The sequence below is a fragment of the Ammospiza caudacuta genome, chromosome 1 (genome assembly GCF_027887145.1).
Source record: "Ammospiza caudacuta isolate bAmmCau1 chromosome 1, bAmmCau1.pri, whole genome shotgun sequence".
NCBI classification, from domain to species: domain Eukaryota; kingdom Metazoa; phylum Chordata; class Aves; order Passeriformes; family Passerellidae; genus Ammospiza; species Ammospiza caudacuta.
This window is the reverse complement of record NC_080593.1, coordinates 21,787,893-21,808,804: the sequence shown is the minus strand read 5'-3', so window position 1 is coordinate 21,808,804 and position 20,912 is coordinate 21,787,893. Positions and strand designations below refer to the sequence as shown.

The 20,912-nt window shown below is 36.5% G+C and overlaps 1 protein-coding gene across 1 annotated transcript in view; it reads right to left on the bottom strand.

Annotated features, from left to right (window-relative positions):
- The window catches only part of ITGA8 (integrin subunit alpha 8), a 111,234-nt gene that overhangs the window by 80,343 nt on the left and 9,979 nt on the right, over positions 1-20,912 (bottom strand). Inside the window, exons 3-13 of the mRNA XM_058802064.1 lie at positions 19,264-19,364; positions 16,617-16,740; positions 15,120-15,181; positions 13,777-13,822; positions 12,694-12,819; positions 11,491-11,535; positions 10,042-10,085; positions 9,016-9,072; positions 8,838-8,890; positions 3,189-3,394; positions 955-1,146 (exon numbers count right to left, since the gene is read on the bottom strand). Of these exons, the coding sequence (XP_058658047.1) occupies positions 955-1,146; positions 3,189-3,394; positions 8,838-8,890; positions 9,016-9,072; positions 10,042-10,085; positions 11,491-11,535; positions 12,694-12,819; positions 13,777-13,822; positions 15,120-15,181; positions 16,617-16,740; positions 19,264-19,364 (1,056 nt within the window). The remainder of the gene's footprint in view (positions 1-954; positions 1,147-3,188; positions 3,395-8,837; positions 8,891-9,015; positions 9,073-10,041; positions 10,086-11,490; positions 11,536-12,693; positions 12,820-13,776; positions 13,823-15,119; positions 15,182-16,616; positions 16,741-19,263; positions 19,365-20,912) is intronic.

The window sequence follows — 20,912 nt, the reverse complement described above, 5'->3', positions numbered from 1 at the left end:
TCCCTTTCAAAAATTACAGTTTTCACTTTTGAAATAGCACAACTTTTAAGAACTCTAGCCTTGAAATAACACAGGGTAACAAGAGTGATTTCACAGTAAGTCAGGGAAGCATGGACTGTTAGGATTTTACTGTGGATGAACCTTTCACAGTAAGGAAATACCATGTTTTACTACACACCCTTACTAAGGCTTCTGAATTGTGGTGAGAAGAAACAGAACAGATTTGTTTCCATATGAGAGAGAGGGTAAATACAAGCACACTTACATTCAGACTAATTAGATGGTAGGAAAAATTTTCTTTAAAAAACAAATGCTTCCCTGAAAAACTTAATTAATGTTACAAACTTGATAAATGTGAATGCATGTCAGGCAAACTCATTAGGAAGAATCAAAGCTTGCCTAAAAAGGAAGAGTCCATATCTCAAAATGAAAACATAAAAGGGATGGAAAGGCCCAAATAAAATAGCTGCTTTAAGCAATTTGCATTCTCTCTGCTTTTTTGTAATGCAAAGCCATTAACTATATATAGCTCAGTGTCTCTTAGGTCAGCAAAAAACAACCCAGAAACACAATCAAACCAATGCCTTCTTCTACAATGCAACATGTTTTTAATTAAGAAAGAATGCCAGGATGAAGGAGACCTTACAAGTTCAATAAGCTGAGACATTCAGTTTTTGCAAGCGGGGGAAAAGGGTTAAGGTTTTCATTGTAAACTTCACATGTTTTATGTTAATACAACTATTTCAGCCCTTTCTTGACTTTCTGATCATGTCTTTTGACAGGAAGGGGAGTATTTGTTTTGTCTGTTTTTAACTCTCAGGAAAGCAAACTAGAACTGTCCAGAAATGTCCATCCTTTATTCTGACCTCTGCCTTCCAAAAGGAGCAGTTTAGGCATGATGAATTTACCAGAGAATGGAAGTATGAAATTCCCTTTCTAATGCAAAAATCTTACCTGGGTAATCATTCTTGTCTACATCAGAGTCTCCTCTCAGAGTGAAGCCAAATCCCGAAGGCATGGACTGAGAGGCCCAGGCTCCATTGATAACCTGGGAAGGGTTAGGGTTTAACCCATTGCTGTGTCCATTGTAAATGAGGACTTTCCCTCTTCTGTCTTCTCCTGCAAATGGTGCACCAATAGCAATGTCTGCAGAAGAAAAAAAAAAAAAAAAAAGAATGGACACAATTAAAAATTAACTCCTTGCAGGAAAACAGACTCAAATTGCTTCTGCTACAAACATGCAAGAACTTCAACATTCTATATTTCTGAATGTATTCTAGTTTAAAGGCAAATATACAAAATGTTAGCAGTGTTTTTTCTGTATCATGACAAAAGCTTATAAAATAATCCTATGAAGAGGTTATTTAATTATACTAAATAGCCAGTCCACATTGGATTCCTCTACATATTTCCAGGGCAGTTAATTAGCTTTAATAAACCAAGATCTAATGAATGCCTGCTTCTACTTTCCTATTTTTAAACAGGTAAAAACTTTATTTGATTTCTTCTCTGACCTGTTAATAAGGAGTAGCTTTTAGATAAAACCAATTTTCTTTTCCCAGATAACATATCCTACACAGACAAAGAACTTTACCCCCTCAAATACCCAATGCTTTAGAATGCAAAAGAGAACAGTGGAATATAATGTTTTCATCTATACCAAATCATCATTTCATTGATGGACTAGTACTGAGTCAGGAATTTCACAAGAGCTCTTAGACACTGTATAATTCAATAGTTCCATCCTTAAAAATGAGGTGCCACATCCAAGAAGCAGAATTCACAGTGCTCTTAGTTTCTGTGACCAGGATGTGGAGACAATATTGTCTAGACTGAAATCCAACAGCTGTTCTAGCTGAGCTAGATAATAGGAAACAATAGAGGATATGTATCTATAGCTCTCAATTTTGGGTTCTGATCTAGGAAATGATGCTGGACTTCTTTATTAAACCTGAATTGAGCATCTGGACTCTGGCTCTGAGTTTTCTTGGTCTTTATACAGTGACAGAGAAAAGCAGAAATGTCTTCTGCCTACCTCATCTGAATTCTGGAGAGACAGGAGACCAACACTGCCTGCCCAGAGTAGCTGAGGGTATCTGCTATTGCTCACAGGCAGAAAAAAGGAATTCTCCACCATGAGGTTCAGCTGTGCTGAACTCCATGGTGGTATTCCAGGATAAGTCAGTGAGGGTGCTCTCAGCAGTCACAATCCAATGGCTCCTACCCACAGCCATTCATACTTGGTACACTCTGAACCCCAATGCACTTCTATGACTCCTGACATGAATGATCCCTTGCACAGCAGCCACACAATGAGGACACTGCCCTAGAATCTAGTGGCTAGAGCATTGTGAAAAACACCCCAGGAGGTAATTAATTTTTCCTTAGTTCATTAATTTTTCCTTAGTGGGACAACTATTCTAAAGGCTACTGTGCAAAACAGCTCTTCCAGAAAAAAAACTTGGTGTTTTAGTTGCAAAGGTACCTGCTTTGAAGATCCCTAACATCCTGGAAATAAGAAGTAAGGAAATGCATGCAGGGAAAACCAAGATGCCACTGATCATGTCTGGCAGGCTGACTCTAGGTGCTCAAGGTATCCCAGCTTTCTCAGGTAATCAAGCAGTAAGTTTAGTTGTTCTGGTTGCTTGAATACAGGCTGCCAGTTAAGTTATATGAATATTTTGTTGTGTGCATGTGCTATAAGCATTTAAAAGAACTCATGCACCTGATTTTTAGTACTTAAGTACCAGTGGAAGACTGACTCCAAAACAGTACTTGTGTACTTTTGCCCAATTCTTTCATTGTTGACAAAATGCTCCATGTACTGAGCCTCACTGAATTATCAAACTCTTCCAAGCATTTGAGGAGAAAAGAACTCTGCTTTCAAAAAAATGAAACATCTTAACTAAGTAATTAAATGTTATTATAGTTTTAAAACAAAAGGCATTTTTATTAAAAAAAACACTAGCATTTGGCAAAAAAAATCACACTGTAGTCAATATGACTGCCCTCTTACGGTCACTTTTCATGATTTGGGTCTCAATATCAGTTTCATTAGCATTAGTATAAATTCTCATTTATTTCAAATATGTTACAAAGCCTTTTCCAGCACAGCACAGACATAATATTTGCTGCTTGGGCATTTGTAATTTTAGTGTTAGAAATACACTACATTACAGACAAATTACCATTATATCCATCCTGATTGAGATCCCCAAGGTGAGTGATTGCACTGCCAAATCTACCAAACACTTCAGTGCCTGTCAGAATTTGTGCATCTTGGAAGAGGAATGCACTTTCTTGCAGGTACAGATAAACTTGCCCAACTTCTTTAGGCTTGCTCTCAAATTCTCGTTCCATAAAAAGAGGAGCACCAACTAGGATATCATCTAAACTGGAAAAAACAAAAACCCAGGGTCACTGAGAGACTGAGTGCAAACAACACAGTTTATACATTTGCTAAACAAGAAGCAGATAATTATCATACAGTCAGACTAAATGAGGTAAGAAGGCACTTCTGGAGTCCCAGTTCAAACACTTGGTCAAAGCATGGTCAATTAGGGAAGGCTGTCCACAGCTATACTCAGTTCAGTTTTGAATATCTCCATGGATGGAGGCTCCACAACCTCTCTGGGCAACTACTTCCAGTGTCTGATCATCATCACAGACAAAATGTTTCTTTCTAGGTTTAAATAGAACCACCTGTACTTCAATTCATGCCTACAAGAGACACTGAAAACTTACACTTTGCAATTGATGATGCAGAAGTCAGGAATCTAAGAGTGAATATTCTGTAGATCTGTTTTACCAACAGTGCCAGCGAGAGACAAATTTTAGTATTAAATCTAGTTTTTGCAAATTATATACCAGTAAGTGACCAAAAGAAAAAGAACCTCTCACTTTACAACAGATTTTTGAGTAACATGCATGACACACAAGTAGAGCATCAATTAATAGAGAATGCCTCATCACTTCTTCATATAGAAACTAGGAGACAAAGCCAATGCCCTATTTCTGAAAATGCTTCTGTTCAATATTAGGTACACAAGTAGTTGCAGTGTTCATATAATTTTCTGTACAGAGTATTAAAGAGAAATTACATAATCAAATCATAAAAATAAGATGCTTAGAGGAAAAAGTCTGTCCATTATGCTACTCAAAGAAGAATCAGTAAAAGAACACAGATCAATCAAAGCATCTTTTGCATGTTGTTGTTCTAAACAGTCATGTTTCAAAATATATTACCAACACTTATTTAGAGGGAATAAAAAGATCCTTTCATGAACTGTGAAGAATAAAAACAAGTGTGGTTGACAGACTCATAAAAAGCAGAAGCATTCTTAATGGACTACTCTGAGATATGAAATGATGGTATCAGATTAATTTCTGAAGGTTGCTCAAGGCCAAATAATAAAATAATTTGCATTACATTCAGTGGTCATTGATCATCTGTATTAAGGAAATCTGTTACTGCAAATAACTAGGAATACTTGATCACAGAATATTTAATTTGGAAAACATATTCTCTTGCTCTAATGCAAAATTTTTTTCAAACCTTGTAAAGCTCACAGAAAACTTTCTATTCACAATTCATCGTATTTCCAATATGAGTCTTTATCTATTAGCAAACCAAATAGTAAAATTGTACTACATTGTTTTTCCTAATCCTGATAGAAAAAAAATCCATATGATTCAGTATGATTCAGCAGTATCTCAGCTACTATTTTACCACAGATGTACACTATAATTCTAAGATAGACACCATAGAATTTAGCATAGAATATTTTATCTAGAAAAAAAATTAATTTCACTATAGAAATTACAGATTATGTGAGTTGTGACAAAATACTTCTAGGAATGTTATTTTTCTACTAAATTTTATAGCATGTTTCCATAAAGGAAAGTGCAGTTCCAAATGTCAGGTCAGTTTGGTACAGCTGTCCTATTTTTTTTGTTAGATTTTGCTCTATGGCATAAATAACTAAAAAGGAAGGAAGCAGATGCTGACTTGACATCAAAGGTGGGATTTTCCTTTCACACTAAACATTAAAAGTCTTCCTCTACTAATGGAAGATGTTTGTGATTGGGACAGAATATCAGCTGAAATGGTTGCCATGAAACAACAGCAACAACAGAAAGAAATAATGAATGCTCTTTTCAAAATAAGTAATTTTACATATGCCATGTACTAAAAGCATTACACAGTAGCACTATCATCAATTATTATTTCAGTACCTCACAGTGCAGATATTCCCAGTACATTGGGACCCCACAGAGTTCAGTGTGGTAGAAACCATGAAATAAAAGATGTGCTTGGCTCCCTTGAATATTTTACAAATGAGCGATTTTAAGACTAAAGGAAGATTTTTTTAGAGATGACAAGGAACCAAATGACTGAGAGTCAGAAAGCTCTCAGCATACTGATGTAAAATAAATAGATACCCAGATACCTTTAAAACTCTGGTTCAGAGAGCAATATCTAGAGTGCCTAAAATGGTGAAAAGAGAAACTATTGTGTACTAAACAGACTACCTATTGTGTACTAAAACTCTCTAAGCAGAAGCCTAACACAGAACACAAGATTCACCAGGTGATAGAGAAAGCAAGCAGACAGGAGCTGGAGGTTATTAAACAGGGAGTACAGCATCCCAGTTGGAAGTGCACAGTACTGGATTATTTTTCTGGTAAAATTTCAACTTTGTTAAAATAAATGACAATGACTGTATAAAATGCATGAACAGTCCAGGGAGAAGGGACCAGAATCTGGTAGTTAAAATGGCTCATCTTTTGATGTACTGAGGGACAGGTGGAAGGAGGGAAGTCATTTAATACACTGATCTATTTTTCAACTGGTTATGGGCAGCAGAGCCACTTGGAGCACCCACAAAACTTGGTTTGTCTTGTATTGCCCCACCAAGGGCACCTCACCCTCTTAAATTTTCCCCTTTCTCCTTCAGAGCTGAGCACTGTAGGTCAAACCACACTGCTTCAGCAAATCCTTTGCAAGAGGGAACTCTCCCTTATGCAGTTCTAGAGGTTTGGGATTAGAGTTTGGGTTTTTTGTGCTGTCACAGCAGTGTACTATAGCTAGAAAGGAAGAGTTTGTCAGCTACCCAACTCTCTCTGATCCTTATTTACTTTCTTCTGGTTCCTCTTCAAGTGGGTAAAATAAGCAAACAATTGCTGCTTACCCTACTTTATATTCAGTTCTACCTCCCAGCTTCTGTAACTTAATTATTTAAATAGCAAGTAGTCAAGGGGGCATGGGGGGTGTGTGTACTTGTTAGGTTCTAAGTGCCTATGTGGTTAGTATGATACATTTTGTTGGTGAAAGAGGATATTTCAATTGGCTTTTTAAAATGTAGGGGTTTGTATTTACAAAATTGAGAGTTCCGAGTCAAATTCAGTTTGATGTGATTACCTTTAAAAAGCCATATGAGTAAATAAAAGCAAAAGCCCCTGGACAGTAATATTAAACAAGGAAATGCAGTTCAGTGTGCAGTGGTATTTTGAAGTGGTTCATTAGATTTCATTATTGCACTAAGATGCTAGAGTTAACATAAATTATATATTAATTTTTGCTCCAACACAGAAAAGTAACCAGCCAGAATTACTTCCCTTCTGATTAAAAAGAAAAATCTTTAAAAAGCACAAAGCTGACCACCTGCTGAGACTGTGTGCCATTCCTTTGTATCCTGCAGAGTAATAAAAAGCAGGAATATGGGAAATGTCAAGAGGTCAAAGTATAACTACAGAAAGCTTTGATATAAGCTAAATAAAAAAACCAGCAAACAGTTTATTTCACTATTTTTATTGGACTGATTCAGCCTAAATTAAAATTGCTCTCTTTTTCTCTCTTTACTAGGAATGTAGCTTGTGAGTTGATGGCAAACTTGATTTATTAAGTTTCATTGTGGATTTCTCAGTATTAGCAACAGGCAACTAAAGGGTAGTTCAAACAGTATCCTCAATTTCCCTGTTCTGCCTACAGTCCTGATGTGATGCAGATAAAACTGCATGATTCACTTTGCCATACCCACAGAACTGCTGGGCCAGATCTACAGAACTTTTTTTCCTAAGATGAGCCTAATCTTTGAGGCATATCATGAGTCTTACTACAGCAAAGCACTATTCCTAATAATCTTGTGTTCTTTTTTCAGCAAATAACTTAATCAGGTTTCTCATACTGATGGGGCCACCACTACCTCCTCATCCTTAGCTGAACAAAATGCCTAAGTGAATTTGAAGTGTTAATTTCCTTTTGCTTTTTTCCCCTTCCTTTACTCTTCCTTTCAGATAAATATTTCTATTGATTATATGTGCAAACCAGTCAAGGCAGGCTACATATCTAATCAGACATGTTTATCCAGCAGAGCTTTTTGTGTTTTGTTTTCTGTGGGATGTTTGGATCTCAGGAAGAGTCTTTAGATTTCTTTTAAGATATAGACCGGGAGACCACACAGGCCTCAACAGCAGTTTGATTATATTATTGACATAAACTGTGGTTTTAGAGGTACACAGAAAATATGAGACCTGCCAAGTAACCCTAGGGTTAACAGGAAATAACCTGCACAGGAAACAGTTTGGTTCAGTGAGAAGTTAGATAAGTACCCTGAAAGTCTAATGAGTGTCTATTGCACCTTAGATGAATGTTCCTTCACCCTTTCACATTTGTAATAGATCAGTAGGACTAAATAATTTCTCATTCTGTATATCAGAAAAACCAAAATTCTCAAAAGCTGTGATACTATGACAAAATTTAATCTCAGAAATTTGGTAAGATTTGAGTTCTATGAAGCCACCATGGAAACTGCTGAAGCTCCTGTTCTGTTGTTGGGTTTTTTTGTAACTGCAATAACATTTACCACTTTGTTACTTTTCTATTCTTTTGTAAAACTCAATCTTTAAAGGGTCACTAGTCACTGATGAGAAGAAATCACTTAACCCAGAAAAATTATTTCATGCACTATGTTTAAGCACTTAATAAGAAATGATCACAAGAAAAACATATGATGTAGACACATCTGAGGCATTTTGCAATAAGCAATAGTACACTTCATCTCTAAATATTATCTTGGCTCATCTTTGTGCAGACTTCCAAGCCTTTGAGTTTCAGGGATCTTTATCTCCTTGCTACATAGCTACTATAAATATTCTTTTACTAAAGTCTTCTTCTTCTAAAATATTTAATCAGACTTTACATGACTTGAAAGTTAACAAAGGTTTTGTTCAACAGAGCCTGAAACCCCCAAGTATCTTAGGAATAATGATCCCCAGGTATCATGATCCTGAGACTGGAGCATTGTTATCCCTCTGACACACACAGTGCCTGCTGTAACAACTATGGGGCACAGACAATTGCTGGTCCTCAGAATGATAAACATGGATGGCCAACCAGCAGGTGCTAGAATGAAGAAAGAAGAGCTGGTGACATTAGAAGGCTTTTAAAATTGAGAAGTGAAGCTATGGATGAGAAAATTTTCCTGTATGTGAGAAAGATGAAAGTCAGAAGTTCATTCTCCCAATCTCTTCCCTGTGGTGCAATTTATTCACTGTTCTTTTACCTGGATCTGTTTCCTAGGACTCTGGACACTCCTCTGACACACTGCTTTGAATAAACATTCAGGAAGATAAACTCACCCAAACTAGGCCTGCAAATACTCATGCCACCATGGCTGCACAAAGATAAGTCTATGTGGGAAATTAAAATTAGAGAAGCAGAGAAGCCAAGAGAAGCATTTTGAGGCATAAAGCACCTGAAAACCTACATTTATTAATAAATATCAGTCATTGCTTCTATTAATGTTCAGTGGAGCTGAATATATTTTGTAACCTACCCATCATTGTTAACATCAGATACTGCAACTGTGTACCCAAAATAGGACGCCATCTGAAAATAAAAAAAACAACAGATAGGCTTTCATATTTGATATAAAATGTAAAGTTTTTTTTACTGATAATCCTCTTTGATGCACTAGATATACAATATTTCATCACACAGTTGCTTGACATTACCTGCTCACCAGTGAAGTTCTGGATAAAGGTCAGGTCAGAGGAATTAATAATTGAGACCTGGCAACAGAAGAATAAAGAAAGTTTCAGGCACACATGGAGATGCTACAGCATGACATCACTGCAAAAGAATTTAACACACTAAAAGATGGTCCAAGAAAAAACAGCTTTTTTTCTGTCTCACCACAGCTATCCTGTATGGTCCTGAACAAATTGCTAAGATTTCATGACCCTCAGGTTCCCCACGAAAAAAACAGGGAAAAGTATTTCCCTTCCTTGGACATTGAACAACAGCAAATCACAGACTATCAACTAATCAGTGACTAGGCATGAAAACATGAACTTAAAACATAAAGAAGTATACACAGATACATAAATGTGTATACATACATATACACACCTTTTTCCTAAAAATTCTACAAACAAGTCCCAGAGACACCAGGAATTTGGGGTCCACAAAACTAGAGAATATGTCTGTGGCTGTGATCTACTTTCCCAGTCAGGTTACTTGTGGAACTTTTTGCCTACAAGTTAACAGCTGTATTCACAAATGTATATTGTTTTCTCCCTTCACTTCTAACTGCATATCATGACTCTTTGCATCTGGATTTCCGTGTATACACTTACAGCACTGACAGTAAACAATGGATATGAATAATCTGAACTTGCACTCCTCTGCACTGTGGACACAGCACTGCACAAAAATATGCTAACCTGTGGCTGAGCTTAGGTCTGATAACACTCAGTGGGTATAGGGATACTAGTCAGACTCAGAGCACGTAATTGTAATTGTGGCTGCCTAGTGAAAACAGACTTCAGAAGGGACTAAGTGCTTACCATCCAAAACCCAAACCAGTAAAGGCATTCCAACCCAACCAGATAAGTCTGAGGGTGAAAGTCAGTGGCACTTTTCCCTGATTTGAAAGTTTTGTATGAAGGAGACAGAAAATATAATGTAGCATTTAACCTTACAAATAGCTTAATTGCCTTCTTACTATGAAAAACATAAAATGAAGGTCCAGTACATACATAGCCAAAGTTCTGTGCACCCCTTGGGACTCCAGCAACCAGCTCTGAAAGGATAAATGATCAACAGTGAACTGGTTTTGCAATCTGAGCTGTACATTCAAGATATATCCCACACCACTTAAAACTTCCTTGATACATATTTGAAATCCCTTAGGATCTGTATCTGAAAGACTTGTAAATCACTTCAAGCCATAATTTCATAGGACTGTAGCATTCATTCGGTTCATTTACTTGCACAAAATATTTCAGTCTGACTTTTGACCCATCCATTTCTGTTTAGCATTGCTTAGCATAGCACAGTATAATAAAGTTCTTGGTAGAATTCAGCCTGCTACCTGACAGTTGTGTACTGATGGAACAAGAATTAGTTATGGCATCACATACTAGAGCACAGAAGCTAAACCGAACTGTCCTTACAAATACTTCTTTTCTTTTTGCCTACCAACAGTTTGTCTCATCCATTATTTCACTTGATGCCATGTAAGTGCTTGACAAATTCTGCCCAGTCTATCTAAAAGCATTACAAGGAAATTTTTGTGAGTGGCACTGCAAGGATCCACTGAATAAGAACATTAAACATTAGACCTATCTGCCTTCTAGGAGTAATTTTGCTCAATGGCAAAATCTTAAACAACTAGTAGAAAAAATGAGTAAAAAAAAGAAGGAATAAGCAAAGTCTCAGCCTGCAGTAATGCAGCCTCATTAGGATAACCATATCAGAAGACAGCAGCAGGAAGTTCAGATAACAGAGCACCTCAGCCACCTGCTTGTACTGACCAAGCCTTCCTCTGTTCCTCACTAGGATCATGCACTCCCCTCTGACTGAATGTGTTTGCTCAAGGGGAAGGGGAGGTACTAATGAAAGCCTGAACATGGCACAGGATGAATCTCAAGTCAGCCAACTATGCAATATTTCTGTGCCAGTCATTCACATGAAATCAAATTCAAAAAGCATCCATTATAGAACTCTGAGTATGCATTTAAAAAGCAGCCAAAGATGTAGCTTTCCATTACTGGGATACCTCTTTTTACACATCATAATGCTTGGCTCAAAACTGTGTGGTTTTGGATTTAGTTTTTGAATCCTTCATAATGCAGGACAGGCAACTTTAACTGCAGAGGGGGTTAAGCAGCAGCTGTTCTGGAGCACTGGGTTCACTTGTGGAAATGTACTATGTCCCTACTGGCTTTGTGAGTCTGGACTACAGAGCTGTTCAGCCACTCTAGAGTGTCACCCCTTATGGAATTAAAATTTTGTGTTACTTTAATTCTGTTATGCTATACTGTCTCAGGAAAGAGTTGTCTCTGAGAATACTGAGTACAGACAGCTTAAGTCTCACCAGCATTTCAAATGCATAATAGGTATGTTCCTGTGCAGAGACCCAAAACAAGGAATTTAGTCTAAAGTCCATGGCCATATGGTTTTTATTCAAGTACACAGGTGCTTACCTTGTTCAGAATCCCCAGTAAATTCCCCAGCAGCCACTGAGTATCCTGTTTAAAGATAAATTTAAAAAAACAACCCAACCTGATAAACCAACTTCTTTCAAAAAATATGCAAGGAACATCAGATTTGTCTGTTCAATGGATCTGCTGAATGCAAGTTTTCTAACATTAGTATACTAAAACTGTGTGGAGAAAAGGAAAATTGTTTATCACACTACTATGACTAAATTAATGTTAGGTTTGAATGTATAAGAAATTGATCCCTCTTCTCCAAAAATGAGCTTCTAAATCAATAATATTTACTAATTCATCTGAAAAAAAAAAAACACTAGGTACTATAGTGTTTTGCCCTAATAGCTATTGACACAATTCAGGTCTTCATTATTGTACTGTAATGTGTGAATGTCCTGGCTGAGCTTTATATGGAAAACAGATTTCCAAAGATGGAGTAAAACACCTCTTAGAGCTTTAGTAAACCTGTGAGATAGTAAATACTGTCACAGTAAAGAAAGACTTTTGGATTGTATCAGGGACTTTAATTTCAAATCCATGGGAAACAGTGCAAGGACACACCTTCAAATTCCACTGAATCTCTTCTATAACTGTGTGAAGAAAAGCCTGCCTTACATGCAGAGACATGTCAGCATCGAGACATGTCAGCATCAAGACATTCTTAGAGATCAGTACTAATAAGTAGATAAGGAGCCTTTTTTCTATTAATTACATAAAATCTTCAAATTTACTTCTTTTATTGCTTACTTCAATTGTATCTTTTAAATATCATTGCAAATAAATTGGGTATTTGTGTAGTACTGTACAAAATACCACAGAACTGGATTTAAATTTATCTAATAAAAATTGAAATTGTCTTTAATTACATTAAGTTCAATCCATCATCTTGTAATGAAAAAATACATAAATGGAAAGATTTTGTATTTCTGCCTAATTATTTAAGATCAAATAATAAGAACCCTAACAAGCCATTCAAGATCTCAACCTTCAAATCCTGTTGCTGTGCATCATTTTAAGAATGTTAGTAATGTCACTGAAGTAACCAGCAAACTACAGATTTGTGGTTGGGTTAAGGCAAAACATGTTCAAATCCTCTCACAACTCAGACAATAGTAATGTAGGGCTTGTTTTCATACTTATGTAAAGATTCACCCTTTTAGAATATATTGCTAACTCATACAGAACTCAGCTTACCCATGTAATTGTCATCATATGAGGGTGGTGCCACTCCTGTTTGCTTCTCTCGTGCCAGTTTCCTCAGAATATCCTTGAAGGAATAATTTGCAATGATGTCTGCAACACTTGCTGTGATTACCTGACCTGGATTCAAACAGCTTCATAAATGAAAGGGACCTAAAAGAGGGCCAGATTCTATAAAACAGGGATAGCAGAACACCTGAACAGAGCAGAAAGGAGCCTAGTACCACACAAAGAGCAGATAACTCCTCTCAAACTTTCTCCATTATTACCCTGGAAGTCTCAAGAGTATACATAAATCATTAAAACAAGGCACTGAATCTCTATTGAATCATTACTCAAACACCTTCAGATCCATTTCAATCTACTAACTCAAACTAAAGTCACTGCACTGTACAAATAGAGTAGACTAATGAAAGCAATTTCTCAATGGAGAATTCAAAGCTATGAATTCCCTATTATCACAATCAATTAGATCTTGAAAAAAAATGTAAAAACACACATCAAAGAGGCTGACAGTGGGCAAGCTGGTAGGCAGAGGCTGGGAATCAGCTACATCATACATGTAAGAACAGGTTAAAACAATAATAACCCCTTAATTCTTTACCAAAAAACTTCAGGGTTTATCTACACAAGAAACTGCATCTTGGAACCTGCAGTGATGCCACAAATGAAATTAAAATCCCTGTAGATAGTTATAAAGCTTGCATTCAAGAATGAACAGTAACAAACATTTTTTAAAATAGTATATTTGCTCTGCAAATACTAGCAAATTTTAAACCTGCAGTATTTTTCGGGAAAAATTCAACTTAGTAATTAAATTACAAATATACTAAAATGCCAACATAAAAATAGTTATTTGCATTTGTTTAACTTCCTGGATTTTCCAACCACCCACATCCTGGATTTTCATCGCTTATTTTTATGCTCAGTTGCTTTTTAAACAATTCTTTTGATTTACATTTGTTGAAAATAAGATCAGATACTGGTTATCTTAAGCCAAAAAACCAGTGCAAATCTAGAACAACAATACTTTCTCCTTCACTTCTTAGCTCCAGTTAACCAGCCAGATGAACATACCTTGCCAATAAAAACTACCGGGCCCGCCTACTATCAGGTCTCCATTCTACAAAAAGCAGAATTAAATAAAATTACACAACAAAAGAACAAAATTACACAACAAAAGAAAAAAAAACCACAGCAAAATTAAGCATACATGGGAAAAAAAGCAATTTAAATGACCAAAACAATATCAGAATCATGATAACGGAGAATAGCCATGGTCAAGGAAAGGATGTAGGTACATAGATGTGCAGGACAATCCACAGTTAAAAAAAAGTCAAAATCACCCTATGCATCTGCACTTGAATGAAAGCCATTTATTTCACCACTTATTTCACAAAATGCTGCTTAATTGTAAAAAATCAAAGTTAACAGAAAAGAGGGTGTTCCAATTCAATGAAACTACAGTAATGTTTTAGAGAGAATTATACAAGGCAGCTGCAGAACGCTCGAAAGAATGGCAATGGTCAGGTCGAAGTTACCTGAAGCCCTGGTGCTGTAAATAATGGCCCAGATAACAACAATCACACAAAGTTTATCCTTTCTTCCACAACGTTGTTACTGGACCCCCTTGGCATTTGAGAAAATCTAGTCCTTTCCCTTAGGTACTTTCATCCCCACATGAGCATGGTTTTACTCAATGACTAGTCTGCCACCAAAAGCATCCTTTGGTTATTTTTGTGGATGTGACAGCCAGAAAACTAGATAACTTTTCTCAGAATCAGCCTGGGAGACTTTAGGGAGCTGGAGATAAATAATGACAGCTTATTATTATAAACAACCTGCAGGTGTTGTATTCCTACTATCTGTTTTCTTATAATTTTCAAATGTTGTTTATGAAAGGGCATCTTGTTAATTAGCCAATAAGGTGAAATGTATTAACTAAATGACCAATCAGCCCACTTGCATTGGAACAGTGTCTAAAAAGGAGCAGTCCAAAATAAATGGGTGCTATATCCCACTCAGCCTTCTGATGCTTTGTGTCATTTCTCACTAAACAGTGACATATTTTAACTTTTTAAAACTAATTGGCGCCTGCCCCACTCCTTCCTGAAAGTCAAGTAAAGCATTTTGAGTGGGATAGACTGAGATAGAAGCACATAGAAGTTTTTGCCTAATTATCTGTTAAGATAGACTGAGACAAAGTGGAATGCTGCAGAGAAAAGCAGGTGCTGATTGAGTATTTCTTTCTATTAATGAAACAAGAAAGTTTGATTCTTGACAAGAACTTGCAACAACTTCACAAAAGTTTCCACATCCAACAGCATGGAGATAAACTCATGATCACTGAGATAGCACTTGAACCCTGCAGATATATCATAATGACATTTGGTCAAAATACTTCAGAAGCAGAATCTCACCTTGTAAAAATCCAAGCTGAAACCTGCTTGACAAAAGCCTTGTCCTTCAGGATCTGCATTGCCTGCAATTATGAAGGAAGAAGCATTTTATTGATTTTAATGCATGTGGAAGATAACACAGATACTCCTGGAGCTGTAACACTATGAAATGTAACACTGCCAAAATATGTGAAAATGTGTATTATTTTTTAGAAGGGGCAGAGCAACTCAAGACCTTCTGCAAGACCCCAGTCACGCAGTCCCTTGTGAACATTTTTAAAACAGGATCTGCTACTTGGGACTTTCTCCTCCCACTGCCAAGAAAGGAACCTTGAAACAACCATCAAGGATTCAGTTTTAATTTAGCTGGAGATAAAAAAGTAAAAAAAACTCAACAAGACTGTAGAATGCTCATCACAGTCTGATCTGTCATAAATACAAAAATAAGTGTTTACTCTAAGGTGTTCTCAAAAAACCTTGATACAGTGTAAGGGTCAGGATGTGTACATGGAAAAACAACTTTCCTGTTTCTGGCTACTTCTATTTCTATTCTCCAAATCCTTATATAATTGTGCAAAGTGTGCTGCCCTGCATCTTATGGCAATTCTGTGTGCCAGAAGACTGCAGGAGTGCAAAACTGAGAGTAGGAAGGGCTTGAACTCTCTCTTCAAACAACATAAGCCTTTCCCAAAGGCCCAGTGAGACATCAGTCCATCCATAAATCAGACCTAAAGGACACCTTTTCTTACAGATTCAGCTTCTTTCTGTGCCTGTCCATGCAGAGACAAGGATTAGCCTTTAAAAGGAAGATACAACAAAACTCTGCTTAAAGCCCTACTACAATAGGCATAGAATGCTGAACAAGATGAATGACTGATAATAACCTAATGTGGTATTTTCTGCAGACTTCTAGTTGGCTGAATCTGGTTCAAAATATGGATGTGGTTTATCCCTATTCCCCAAGAAGCAAGGCCCAGAGACAGCTACCACATGCTCAGAACAGCACAGAAAAGAGTGTGGAACAGCAGTGTTAATGTGCATGGCTTTCTTCCATGCTGAAAGCTCTTCACAAATGAGCTCTTGTGGATGATATTGGCATGAGCAATGACACAGGCTTGTGTGTTTCCATGCAGGGTCTGATCTTCAAATCATGACCTTGTGATGAGACATTTATACTCAGCATAAGTATGAATAATTGGTTTAATATGCTGTCTGGTTCTTATCTAGATCTGTTTGCTATGTTTTAAAGCCACAAAAATTGAACCAATTATAGCTCATTACTATAACTGCAAACACTTAATTTACTTAGTTTCTCCTCTTTCAAGGAATTATACAATAAAGCATCCAATTATAGGCATATAGTTTAATGTTAATTTTTACTTACACCCTCATTCAATGCAATAACATCATACAATAATCTGCATTCAATCAAAACTCAGTGGTGTGAAGACTGAAAGAATCAACACACTCAGTGCAAAATCAATTCCTTCATCCAGGACTGCTCATATTAATACCTACTGTTGCGACAAGGTGAATATTCAGCATAGGCACTGAAGTTCTGGATTGCTACATAGCAGGTGCCAACAGGGTCCTTCTCAGGGCTGTCTTTAAGGGTTCTCCAATGATACAGAGGAGCACAAGCCTATAAAAACAGAAACACAAATCAGAAGACACACATACTTTCACACACTCTTGCATTTGGCAAATGTAATTTTTAATAGGCTGTGTACAAGGATTCTCTCTCGTGTTGGATCATTGACATAGCAATGATGACAGAAGAAAATGCAGGATAACTGCTTCATATAATTTCATTATAAATTTTCATTGAAAAGCACACTGATGTTTCACTTATAGCCTTGGCAGGTGAAATCATTCAGGGACTCCAAGTCACATTTAAGCCATGTTACAAATACTCTCTAGGTCTGCTTCACAAGTAATACCTTTGCTCTATTACTGCTCATTGCACAGGAACTGATCCCATAATTTAAGATGCATATCATATATATGTGGCTGAAGGCAATCCCAGTTCTGTCCTGGTATGTTCTAAGATAACTGGTGTAGCAGCAGAACCGACTCCACTCAGCAGGAGATTTGTCAGGTTGTTGTCATATGGTTAATCACAATCATCTGAGTGTCTGCCTGGTAATAACCCCTTATAACCTGGTTCAAATCTTCATAGACAGCATACAGTTACAAGGCATTCAACAGGCTGAGTGAATAGTTTTGTGCTAAGGAAGCTTTGGCTAGATATTAATCTTCCATGTTACAGCAGTGGTGTTACAAACATGACAAAGATAAAAAATATACAACTTGTGTAGAGAGAAGCATTATCTTTTTTGAAGGTAATCCAGATAATTAGAAAGATAAGAACAATGAGCTCTCAGGACTGCAAGTCATTCCTCACAGTTTCCTGTGCCCTGAAACTTTTCATTGCCTGGGAGCATGAAGACACTCCCTCTACCTGCAGCCTTGCCTCTCTAGGATGCAAATAAATCCTTCATTCATGTTCTGTCTTGTCCTGCTCTTTCAATTACAAAGCTGTCTACCTCTGGCAAGGTATTGCTGCTGTTTACAATATTGTATTAGCCTTCATTCAGCAATCAGTACTAGCATGAACCACAGTGCTACTCAGAGCTTACCGCCAGCCAGAGCTTGTGGAGCAATGGCCTAAGGAGCAGGGTCACCTCACACACCCCTGCCTAGGAAACCTTGCATATTGAAACAGAGAGCACAACCAGAGTGCAGCAAAGAGGAGTCTGCGTCCTGTGGGGGTGATTTTAGGTACAGCTGACATCAAGCCAAATGGATTGAAACAAGAACAATATAAATTGAGTTAATGCAGTTTACTATTAAAAATGTAGCTTAAAAAACAAGCTCCTGATGTTTGATGACATTTTCTCTTAGCCTACTAAGCTTAACAGACAAAGCTTTCCAGCTCTGCTGTCCATTTTTTTTTTTTTTGCCTGGAAAGTGTTGACTATACCTCACTTTCAGATTCTGAGAAGAGCTACCCCAAATAAATGAAATTTGGTCACTACAGACACAGCACATCTGTTGGAGATGAGTTTTTCTTATCACTTGACTAAGATTTCACAAATGGTGGCAAAGAATTATTTTATTTCAATTTGTGAATTGTTTAGTAGAATACAGAAAATGAGAAATGTTCATCTATTTTTAGAATTTTTTAGAATTTTTATGTTTACTTAGCTCTGTAACACAATAGGGTGATGTTTTACTCACTACTGGTTTCATTTCAAAATCCTTCTGTAGGTTAACTACAAGGCATTCAATATAAGGGAAAGCATTTCCTTTCAATACTTACTCCCTTATGACTACTTTTTAAGTAGTAATTGGAAGTTTTAATCAAATCCCAAGGTAAATTTTTGTTTGGTAATTGCAAAAACAAGTAAAACTAATGACCAAACCAATTATTCTTGTCACAATTACTTCAGTGCTGTTTTTAATGTAAACCTTAATGCCACTGTAAATATAAAATGTCTATGTATAAGCAGCATCACCAGCACTTCACTAGGCAATAAAAATACCTGCCCACTGCTAAGCACCTATCAATACAGGTAAAACATTTAGTGAAACTGGAGAGGAGATACTACATCAATTTGATAGCCATCTCGATTTGGAGCTGGTTTTATCAGCTTTTTTTGCAGCTGTGTCACCATCACTATGAGACAGATCTTCAAAACAATGTAAATGTGACAAAAGAGATAAGTGTTTTCCTAACTGAACATTAGCAGAGGTTCTTAGCTTTCAAAACATTTCATGACATTCAAATACATGCAATTTCACGACATTCTGTGTTTAACATTCCAGATATATCTTCATAATACCAAATATTTTATAGCAGACAGCTATCAATTCCTGTGCATCTCTGAAATATGTCTCTTACCTGTTAAAAAAATATCATTCACTTCCACAACAATATGACATTCTGCTGTTTTCACATGGCAGCAGGATCACCTTCACTAGACCAGTTCAACCTGATTTTATAAGTTGCTTTTGTTTTTTGAATTATATACATCCTCTGTTTTATAATTCATGCATAATCAGAAAGTTATTTCCTTAATGTACACATAGAAACCCATTAAACATATACATTTGAGAAAATTTAACACTATTTCCAAGTTAATATCAAATGCATAAGACTTACCACAACTTTCTCTTTATGAGCTTTGACTGTTGCCCCAAACCACTGATTTGTCTTAAATTCAATAGGTTCCCTGGTGCCATTGACTTTAATTTTCCTGTTGTCTGACAAAGAAAGAAGCACTATGTTGACACTTTATTTTTAACACAAGTGAAGAGATTAACAAATATATTACATTGCATTCACTTGTCATCATCCAACCCATTCAATAGGAAATTGACTTTTTAGTATCACTTAACCTTTTCACTAGTCAGCCAAAACCAGCTTAAATTCACACATGAAAATTCAAAATAATAACACTTAAACTTTAGAAAAGAATACAGAGGACTAGAGTAAGAAATGCTATGTTTCCCCTTGAGGGAAAAAAAAAAGTTTACTTGGAATTTGTGATGAAGAATGAACAAGAATCTACAAAAATAGGTGAAAAGCCCTAATAAGTTTTCTCAGATGTAGTAGAAACTTTCCATGTAAAAAGCATGTTCCGTAATTAGATTTTGTCAAACAAATGACATTTCTCAGCATGCTTATTCAAAGACCAACACTACAGATAGCAAAGGACTTAGTTTTTAACAGAATTACATGTGTACACACTGTCACAAGAGACAGCTTCCTAATGTTGCTTTATATGCACTCTTGCAGATGTCAGCATAAGAGAAGCCATCTGGGCAAAGATTCAGGCCAATTATAATGCATTTCAGGTTTTAATAAAAAGCAGACATCCCTTCCCTTCACCCTCAGTTCTCTGAAGTAAACTGATTTCCCATATGTTCATGAGCTATGCTCTTCCCTTACCAGTCATCCCTAATGAACTTTTCAATTTATACATAAGAAGGGCATTACTCCTACCCCCTTGTATCTGCATTCCCTTATGTTTGTTTCTGGTTCATGTCAGGAGGGATTTCAGAAGAATCAATCCTTTTTGGTCACTTTAAGTCTAAGTGAAAATAAAACCACATACTGTATACCTTGGAATGTTAAAAAAAAATAGTGTCAGATCATATTCTAAGGATTTACATACTTTTTTAAATAACTGAGAAAAAATACAACTAACATTTTAAAAAGTCAACACTCCTTGGTATTTGCCCAGTAGGAATACAGGAGATACCTGAATGTTTTCTAGAATGTTAGCTCACCACTGACTTCAGCTTATGGTAACTTCATAAATGTTATAAACTGAATTAGAAAGAAAAATGTATCATACTTGGAGAACAAGGATACTCCATCTCTGTATTTTTTCCCAATAAACATGAAGGAAAGTTGAATGAGAATGAATCTTCTAAAGTCTGAAAGTCTCTAAGTAAACATCTTCCTTCATGCAAGTTTTTGCTTCCATGCTGCACCAATTACAGCAGCTACTGTTGAAGTTCATGCTTAGGGAGATAAATTTCAGGAATATTTAGCTCTTAAAAATTCAAGAAGTATAATTTAAAATTACTCTAAAAATACTAATTTTAAAAATATATTTTGTTGAAGTTAGGCCTGAACATGTGTGGATGTGAGACTGCGTATTTGACACAGGGCATGGCAGGCGCTGCCAGCTCCTACCTAGTTGTTGGCAACACTACTTTCAATTATTTTTTCCAGTGAAGTCAGACTCTTTCAGACTTTAAAGATTTCTTTTTTCTTTTTTTTAATGCTCCAGCAGATCTGAA